The 10,184-nt window shown below is 35.3% G+C and overlaps 1 protein-coding gene across 1 annotated transcript; it reads right to left on the reverse strand.

Annotated features, from left to right (window-relative positions):
- Nucleotides 1-236: 236 nt before the first annotated feature.
- LOC105798736 (AUGMIN subunit 8) lies at nt 237-6,952 on the reverse strand. The gene is made up of 6 exons (XM_052627354.1): nt 4,045-6,952; nt 3,559-3,678; nt 1,442-1,558; nt 1,270-1,359; nt 980-1,087; nt 237-648 (listed from the first exon to the last, which is right to left on the reverse strand). Exons 1-6 carry the CDS (start codon nt 6,340-6,342, stop codon nt 547-549), a joined length of 2,835 nt encoding a protein of 944 aa, XP_052483314.1. The 5' UTR covers nt 6,343-6,952; the 3' UTR covers nt 237-546.
- Between the last annotated feature and the right edge of the window lie 3,232 nt (nt 6,953-10,184).

Here is a 10,184-nt window from a genome sequence, read left to right on the forward strand (position 1 = left end):
TTCCTACCAAACACTATGAAAAAAAATATACTTTTTCTATCTTTCCATTTTTCTACCCTTCAATTTTCGATCTTTTCAAATTTCTTTCCACCCTACCAAGTAAAACTTTATAGTCTAGTATTGGATCGGTCCCTAAGAATTTCAACTTGGAATATTGGAAGTGTAGATTTGGAAATAGCATCAATCTAAGACAGATAAGGTTTCTCTCTACCCTGCTAATACAACAATACTTCCATTCAAGTCACGAATAAACTTTCTCTACATTTTTTCTCCCATATTAATTCTCTTTTTTGGTGTATATTTTTCAGTCTTAAGCTTTGACTATACATCGAATTTCAAATCCTTCGCTTCCTTTGAATCTCTTTTCATGTGTGGTACAAAAATTACATGAAGGAGAGTAGCTCCATCTTTTGAAGTGGAAAAGCAAAGTTACCCTTTTAGTTTAGAAAAAAGGAAGAAACAATTTACATCTACTGGGAAGAGCAGATTTTGTATTTTCATCTCACTTCCATGATAATATTGGCAGATTGTTAGCATAGCAGCTAGTTAGGGCCATGGAAATGTTTTGGTTCCCAAGACTGGCTGCTTATTCTTCTTCGAAGATTGTTTTGTTTGTATGAGATGAGACCTAAGGCTGTATTCTTCTAACTGTTCAATAGCAGTAGCAAGAAATCTTGTCAAAGATAAAGATAATAGATATGATAGTAAATATATGAAAATAGAAACAAAACTTTACACTTGCACTATCTATTTTAGCCAGCTCATATGGTGAGCTGACGTTAGCCAACCAGTTTGATAGGGATGGCCTGACCTACAGTCGCAACATGGTAACCACAAGTTGATTATGTCATCATCCTATGGGTTAAACTTTGATCCATGCAAATGAAAGTTCCAGGTCCAAGCAATGTATAATGGTTAGTTGTTAATCATATTTAATCCAATAATTCAAGATCTGACAAGGCATGTAATGTGTGATCACCTGCAGATCTGCGGTTGAAGCCAACAGAGCTTCACATTGGTCAAGCATGTTTTGCTCTTGTGTAGAAATTGCAGCAAGTTCAGAAACCCAATTGTTTATCCCTTCCACCTACATCACATCGAATATTGAGAACCGTTAAGCATCTAGAATGAATTACTAACATAAAAAACACAAATCAGCTATGAAGTTGCATGCTAATAATATCCGAATTCTGAGTTTTTTTTTCTAACTACTTGTGTTGTCAGCAATTATGTCAAAATAATAAAGAAAATGGTGGGTTGGATAAATACCTTTGGGACTAAAGAACAAATGGAGGATCCCATAGCCTGCATCACGTCGACAACAGAGCAAATAGCAGCTTTCAGTGATTCACTGTCCGCCTGATGAGTACAAAATACAGTGAGCATGTCAAGATTTCTCTTTGCGGATATTAGTCCAAAGTACTTCTCTAAACAAACATACCCTTCCCCCATCAGTTATGGGAAGATGGAGGGTGGTCGCCTTTAGATCTTCTATTGCTCCAGCTAAACAACGTATATGATCTCTTTCAAGTAACACCCAATCCTTGAGGTATCCCATCTGCATGACTCATGTATAAACATACATGAAAATTCTATAGACTGACAGAAATAAAAAAAGGTACAAATTGGTATTCAAAAGCATGACTGAGTTGAAAATAATTGTCTCTATGTCTGATTGTCAAAGGCACTGGTGTTGCTTATCTATCCTCCATGGTTATGCAACAGAGTCAGTGGTGATGTTTTCCTCCTAGATTCGTCCTATATAAGTTCTAAATTTATAGCTTCACTTTTAGAACTTGTTGAATAAGTAAGCCTCATAAATATGGGGATGTGGAATACACTTGAATCCAATAAAATTCTTAGCACCAACCCAGATGGGAAAATTCAGACATATGAAAAGATTATTAACTGGAATTATGTCAGGAGCAAACTACTGAGGCTTGGGGCAAAATGCATGATGCAGAATGAACCTTCAGTCATGGCTTTTCAATTTAACTGTTAGACATGACTTTCTTCATTTACATAAAAGGTTAGCACTTAGCACAATTAGAAGATTATTATCTGTGGGCTGAACCTACTTTAGGAAACGCTAGCAGTTTTGATTCTCTAATTAAGACATAGATTTATTGATTATGATTTTTTTTCAATTGAGTTTTTTCTTGAATTCTCATTGTTATTTTATTTCAGTTGAGTTCTTTTCTTTTTAGAATATGTTGATCTTTATTTAAAGATAAATGAAATAATAAACACTAAGTTGAAACTCTATGAAAAAAAATCTTCACAAAAATCATGGCGGTCACAAATCAACTTTACTTCTAGCTCATATCTAATAACTCGTTCTTTTTTTAAACTTAATCTCGATGAATTACCTAATGAAATAGATACAAGAGATGATGGAACTTAATTGTTAGTTGTTTCATTATTAAAATGTGTAGTTTTTTATTCATCAAAACATGCTCATGTTTATGGGAGTTGCTAGTAAAGAAAGCTTAGCTGGGTTATTTTTGAAAAATGTTGGTGAGAAATTTGAAGAGATTTATCAAAGGTGTTAAAAAATGAGAATAAGTTTACATGAGCCTTATCTATTTCAGTAATTAGTAATGAAAGGATTAGTGGTGTGATAGTGATGGTTTTATTGAATAAAATTACCTTCATTTTGACTACAATGATGATTGATGGAAGTGTGCGGAAGTTACTTTTTCCAAGATTATCTTGACTCCAAGCTTGAGAACAAGCTCTTTCTCCAAAAGGAGAACAATGTTGTAGATGTTTTACGGCCAAACCTATGTTAGGAAAGGCCATTAGTTTCTGTTCTCTAATTAGGGCTTAGATTTTTTATTGTAATATTATATTAGTTGATTTCGCTCCTTTCCAGAGTAAGTTTCTTATTTATATAATAAGCCTGATCCTTATTTGAAGGACAAATGAAATAATAACACTTATGTCAATTTTTTTATCAAAAACATGAAGAAATATAGGTCTCTCTTTAGAGTCCTAAGGCTTCAAGCTCCCTTTAATGAGCTTGAATGATTTTCCCTTCTATCACCCTACGACTCAATCCCAAACTCAAGACAATAACCCATTTAAAATCTTAAAAGACACTTTAATTCCTTTAATCAACATCTCAGCCAAATTAAGAAGCTTGGAGGCTCGCATCAATGCTATATATCATCCCTGTAACCATGTAAAAATAAAGTAGGCCCCTTATTGATCTCAATATACTTCTAAAATTTGTGAATGGATAAAAAAATATACTAGTGATAAGAAATTTAGACCTATAGAGTGGACCAAAGCATAGCTTAGTGATATCCATATTTCCTCTAAAAGGTTCAATCTCCCTTTCCCTACAAAGCCACAATTTAGACCTAATAGTTGAAAGAAGTTAAATAAGTATGCATTGAATACCTCCGTTTAGTTTCACTTGGAGTTGCAAATAAAAAATGTGCCTAAACTATTATTATAATGTCGAATTTAAAATATAACGGCATTTCTAACATCAAGACTATAGAATAAAAGTTTGTTGTAGAAGAAAGATAGTGTTACTGAGAGAGGCATTACTTGATCATTCAAAATAGAGTTCAACTTGAGCTCTAACTTCAACCGTTGGAGATTGATTCTTTTTTTGATCAAAGCATCCCACAGAACCAAAGTAGCATTCCAAACATTGTACAAAGTTTCCTGCAAGAACATATCAAAATTTTACTCTAATAGATTTAGCATGTTGTATGCCATATCTAAAGCTCCCCATCATATAAGCATATGAAACTACCATGAGTTTCTTCATAATAGGAAATGCATGATCCATGCCATATTTGAAGGTCTAAGCCCATCATATGCCTATACATTGTAATGAAGTTCCTCACAGTAGGAAACTAATAACTTGGACCAAGATGCAAGTAGGAAAATAGCCAGAAATTTTCTTTATTCAATAATTAAATAAGCGTAAGAGAAAAAAAATTTCCTATTCATATCATCAAAGGTTATATCCATGAAATATATGCTAATATTTGTTGACAGAGTTGTTCCCTAAGACAAGAAATTTACCTCTGCGGTTACTTTCTGAATATACAATACAGCTTCTGAATGGGCATTGGCATATCGCCACTGCAAATAACGATTGTAAAGAAGATGCAGTTGATGAGCATCCTCTATGAAGCTTGCACTTTTTCTTACCTTCTGAAAATCAATGATAAAATTGATATCTAAAGTTGAGCTATGGGATTGACTAGATGAGGTGGATGTCCTCATTTGAGTTGGATTGACTACCCTTGGAGAAGGACTAACTCCTCTTGGAGTTGAATTGATAACTGAGGTTGAGCTAGAGGTGGATATCCTCATCCGATTTGGACTAACTACCCTTGGAGTTGGACTAAGTCCTCTTGGAGTTGAATTGATAACTGAGGTTGTGCTAGAGGTGGATGTCCTCATCCGAGTTGGACTAACTACCCTTGGAGTTGGACTGACTCCTCTTAGAGTTGAACTGATAACTGAGGTTGAGCTATGAGATTGACTAGATGAGGTGGACGTCCTCATCCAAGTTGGAGTAACTACCATTAGAGTTGGACTGGTAATTGAAGTTGAGCTATGGGATTGACTCGATGAGGTGGATGTCCTCATCTGAGTTGGACTAACTACCCTTGGAGTTGGACTGGCTCCTCTTGGAGTTGAATCCATAACTGAAGTTGAGCTATGGCATTGACTCGATGAGGTGGATGTCCTCATCCGAGTTGGACTAACTACCCTTGGAGTTGGATTGAACCCTCTTGGAGTTGAACTGATAACTGAAGTGGAGCTATGGGATTGACTCGATGAGGTGGATATCCTGATTGGAGTTGGATTGAGTCCTCTTGGAATTGAAATGATAACATTTGGAGTTGGACTTACTCCTCTTGGAGTTGAACTGATAACTGAAGTTAAGCTATGGGATTGACTCGATGAGGTGGATGTTCCCATCCGAGTTGGACTGACTACCCTTGGAGTTGAACTAATAACTGAAGTCGAACTATGAGATTGACTCAATATGCTGGATGTTCTTATTTGAATTGGACTAACTACCCTTGAAGTTGGACTGACTCCTCTTGGGGTTGAAATGAGAACTGAAGTTGAGCTATGGGACTGACTTGATGAGTTGGATGTCCTCATCCTAGTTGGACTCAGTACCCTTGGAGTTGGAATGACTCCTCTTGGAGTTGAACTGAAAACTGAAGTTGAGTTTTGGGATTGACTTGATGCGATGGATGTCCTAATCCGAGTTGGACTGACTTCCCTTGGAGGTAGACTAACTCCTCTTGGAGTGGGGCCAACTCCTCTTGGAGGTGGACTGGAAGGTCCTGCCGGATATGGACTAATGCTCCTAGAAACAGAGGTCGTACTTGGTGACTGAGATCGAGATCCAGAATTTGCTACAGTCAATTTTTCCAATGAACTTGCACAAAGGATCCCAATAGGTACAGTTGTTCGCAGAGGCTTATCATTAATTAAAATTGCCTCAGACCCTACTCGACCAATTTCTTCATGTGGTAACAACCTTGCAGCATCGCTAGAAGTTTTTTGTAAAGGTTTACCTAAATTATTAGACATTAGCATTCTTTTCAGTGATGATACTGTTCCTGGAATCGGTGTAGATAAATTTTTAACAATCTTATCCCCAAAATCCACACTTTTGTTCAATGAATTGGAAGATAATTTCCCACCAATTCTACTTGGCCATCGATGATGATCTATCAATCGGCTAGGCAAATCATCAATAGGTTTTGCATTTTCAGACTGATCAGCTACATTTTTCCCTTCAAGTAGATTTCTTTTTCTCTCTGGACTAGGCTTTCGTGATAAGGTAAAGGTCTCTGATTGTTGTTTATGAGCCACATTTGAAGGTGGTTTTAATGTGCGATCCAAGGAAACAATACTACCAGACTTTTCTTTTTCCATTTGGCTAACAGGAATAGAAATATCATCAGACTGAAATGAAACACTATGACTTCTCATAGTAGAAGGCCATAAACTTTCTGGTATACGATCAGCTGATAGCCTTCTAGATGAAATTGGCATAGATGTTGATGAATCATGAACTGGAGTAGAAGGATTTTGATGCGACGGTGGTGTTGATGGATGCTTCCTCTCAGCTGACACAGCTCTCTTTTGCACCACCTGGAAAGGTGTAGGGCTTGTTCTAGTTAGGTTTGGAGATGGAAAACGCCTAGGAACAGAAGATGTTGGTGGAGTGGGTGCTTCATAACTCGAACTAACTTCCTTAGTTCGAGGATGGCTGGTAGTGAGTACTGCATTGTTCTTTTCAACAGCAGCAAGCTTGCATAATCGTTGCTCTAATTTACGTCCATCCATCCGAACTCTCCAAACTAAACCACGTTGACAGGATTTTCCAAATAAAAAAACCTACATTTAACAGACTGACTTTTAGATGAAGCCATGGAACAAGCCTATATAGAATAACACTCGCTGCCCAAAAAGAAGATATTCTTCCCTGGAATAAATCTTCCACTAACAAAAAATTAGATACATACCTGCATAATGGCATAAAGGAAAGGAATAATTATAAACACCATAGGAGAATAAAATAAAACTTTACATAATCTTAGATCTGACTGATGAAGAGCTAGAGAATTACAAGAAAATAATTGAAATGAGCGTGGTTAATCATCAAGAAAAGCCCAAATCCAAGCAGATCAAATCAAACAATAACAATGAGTAACAATATCAAGTACAATGGAAAGTCCTTAAAATTTTCAGTCCAGTTCTATCCAACTTATATTAACGTTCACAATACTTTTTGGTTAAATCTACACCAGAGTGCAAATGCAAAGTACTAAGGGGTCTCTTATGGAAATGAGAAACTAGACTATTAAGTCTGTACTGGTTACTGTTCCTGGTCGTGAAGGTGTAGGATAAGAAGACAACAATAAGAAAGGTGAGTAGTGTCTGTGTGTGTGTGAGAGAGAGAAGGCTTCTCTGTCTAAATGTCATTGGTTTTGTCCAAGTTAACATTTATTTTGGGTAAACTATAAAAATAATCACTTTTGTTTACCTCAGATTACATTTTAGTCACTTACGTTATTGTTTTGTTACGAATTAGTCACTCTATCGTTAAACTCTGTTACCTCCCTAGCGGTGGTCCTACGCAGCAGTCCAAATAGATTTTAAATACCAACTTGGATGTTCAGTTACTGGAATGAAAATAGGTTTTTAATTAAATAAATTTAATTTGGACTGCCACGTAGGACATCCAAGTTGGCATTTAAAACCCATTTGAATTGCCATGTAGGATCGTCGTTAGGGAGGTAACAGAGCTTAACGGTAGAGTAACCACTTCATAACAAAATTATAACGTAAATGACTAAAACATAACATTTCAAATATAGGTGATTAAAATGTAATCTAAAATAAATAAAAATGATTATTTTCGTAGTTTACCTTTATCTGTTGTGCTTCTCATGAGAATGCCATTGTCGGATAGGCAGGAAAAAAAATCGTAGCCCCACTTTGGCTTCTTCCCTTCCTTCAATGCCTTCTAGTTTGCTTTCCATGAAAAGGAATTAGGAAATGATCCCAACAAACAATTGCATCTAAAAATAAGAAAAAAAATTAAATTACATGGGAGTTATACTTGGGATCACATGTTTGATTTACTAAATGACGTTAACATTAACATATAAAAATTAAAAACTTAAAATGCAACTAACAAAATGGAAATAATTTAAGTTTGTTTGTTGGTGTTCATATCTGTTTAGTACACCTAAAATAATTGTAAAGAAAAACAAGAAAAATATTGAACCTTTGTACTCTAATGTTGTTGAATATATGGGAAACGACCTTCAGTGTCACATGCAAGGAAGATCATTGTCCATCCCCACAAATTAACAGTAAAAACTTTGAATAACACTTGAGAAGATTCTGTAATCGGATAAAATATTGTTTCTAAATTAAACAATTATTTCTAAATTGACCATTTCTTTTCTTTTCTTTTTTGTTTTCCAAATTGAGTAATGAAAATATATGGAAGCACGATAATTTTGATTAAAATTGCAATAATTAAGAAGGGCTAAAGTTTTTTAATTGAAAACTTGAAAAGAATCCAAATCATAACAATGTGTATATTAGACAGAGTTATGTCGCTAAAATTGAGGACAAAAATACAATAATCAAAATAACAAAACTGCTTCATGTAAATCTATCTGAAAGAAAGTTGCGAGAAATTGTTCATTGAATCCATCTACCAAAAATATCAAAAAAAAATTAATTACTTAATACTAATTTAATCTAGTACCTTTTCTTATTTTTGCTTTATCTTAATTTGTTGATCTAAGGAGACGATCAAAACAAAGCAAAAGGCTGAAAATTAATTTCAACATATATCTCAGAATAAAGAAGAAATAAATTTTATTTAATTAAAAAAACTCACCTCCTTCAATCTAAAATTTCTTCCAAATGATTTGAATCACAAAAATTTTAACCTTTAATTCTTTGAAGTTCAACATAAAAAAGGAACCTAGAGAGTGATCGCTTGAGGAAAGGAGAGATCGCCGTAATTGGTCAGAGCGCAAATATTCCGACGAGAGATGGGACATCGATTGGATTTCTTGTTTTTATTTATAAAGAGAAACATGCGAGAACTGAAATAAAATAAAATAAAAAGAGAAACAGGGAGAAACAATTTGAGGGAAACGAAAACGGTTTTTCAGTTTGAGAGGGACTAAGAATGGCGTCGTTTTTGAGTCAACCTGTTTTATTGGCATTTTCAAAACTTGCAACTTTAAAAGAGAAGATAACTTTTCTTTTGTCATGTAACCTTCTTAAAAACATTTTTTATTCATTTGTTATGAAATAAATTAATGAATATTTTATTTATAGTTAATTTAATTGCTATAAATATTTAATATCAATCCTTAGGTCTAATAATTTCTTTTGGACACCTCATTGAATAACAATCAGATGTGATCTCGGTCTTAGTGATGAGTCGAGTCGTTGATGTGCCCGATCGTTAAAATGAGAAGTATCGTTCGATTTAGAACAAAGGGGTTAAATTCGACTAAGTGTGCTATTTAAGTTCCAACATAGGTTCAAAATGGCTAAGTAAGATATGTAATGGATTCGGTTAAGCAAAAGGACTAAGGTGATTTGGAGATGGAAATGCGAATGGCTCGATTGGCTTTAAGGTCAAGAAAGAACCAATACTAAAATGGAGACCAACCCAGATCTTATAAGACACTTAAAGGTGATGGAGTAGGACCTTGACCCAATACTTAGGTAAGTATGAACCAAATGTATAATGGGGTGAACACCACACTCGGGATTGAGTGATAAGTTCAAAGAAACAAGGTAGACGCCACTAGCTATGCTAGATAAGTTAGCTTGAGTCTAAAACGAAATAAGAGAGTTGAAAAACTCACAAAATGTTATAAACATTAATCAAAGGTTCAAAAGTCCTTACAAAGTGCAAATGAACACATATTTATAGTCTAAGACTAAAGTAGCCGAATGGGCAAATAAAGATGCTGAATAGTCAGCAAAATTGAAACAAAAGGAGCTGGAAAATTCCAAGAAGCCTCCTTGAACGTCCTTGGGAAGTTTCATGCATGAAAACTCAAATGGACAGCTTTTAGATGAAGTCCATTCAGCTAGGCATTAATTGGAATGTTGGTGAGCTGAATGGAATGTCTTGGTTCGGCCAAAGAGACTAAATGCTTCTTAATTGAGCTGCTTGGTAGAGCTCAATGGACTTGAGTTTAATGAGTAGCATAAAGCATTGTAATGGTCCTTCTAGTATGAAAGGATAAATATGAATGGTTCCCTAGTGTGAATACTCAAAACCGATCAGCCATCCAATGTGAAAAGCACCTCCAGCAATGTGAACATCTTAAGTTGCTGCCTTGAAAAGCTAGATGGTCAGCTTGAGGAGAGAAATCATCAATTCATTTGGCTGAATAGATGCTTAGGAGACCTCAATCATCGGTTTTTTAAGGTCCTAATTCAGCTGATTTAGGGAGGTGAATACTTAGGCTGTTAGGTTCATTGTTGAACAGCCAATTAATTTAAATGCAGCTTTTAATTCCTCCCTTGAGCAGCCAAATGAGCAGCAGCAGATTCAATGGAATTGTGGTGCATGAACAGCCAGATTGGTGTGAACACTTGATCTCCAATAGCCTCCCGGTGTGAAAACATTTTATGAG

The sequence above is a fragment of the Gossypium raimondii genome, unplaced genomic scaffold (assembly GCF_025698545.1).
Source record: "Gossypium raimondii isolate GPD5lz unplaced genomic scaffold, ASM2569854v1 Contig00264, whole genome shotgun sequence".
Taxonomy (NCBI): Eukaryota; Viridiplantae; Streptophyta; class Magnoliopsida; order Malvales; family Malvaceae; genus Gossypium; species Gossypium raimondii.

Coding starts and splice junctions, on each gene's coding strand:
- LOC105798736 (XM_052627354.1), bottom strand. CDS start 6,342: ATGGATGGACGTAAATTAGAGCAACGATTATGCAAGCTTGCTGCTGTT. Junction 3,679..4,044: donor TTCAGAAAGTAACCGCAGAG/GTAAATTTCTTG, acceptor ATGTTCTTGCAG/GAAACTTTGTACAATGTTTG. Junction 1,360..1,441: donor CCATAACTGATGGGGGAAGG/GTATGTTTGTTT, acceptor TGTACTCATCAG/GCGGACAGTGAATCACTGAA.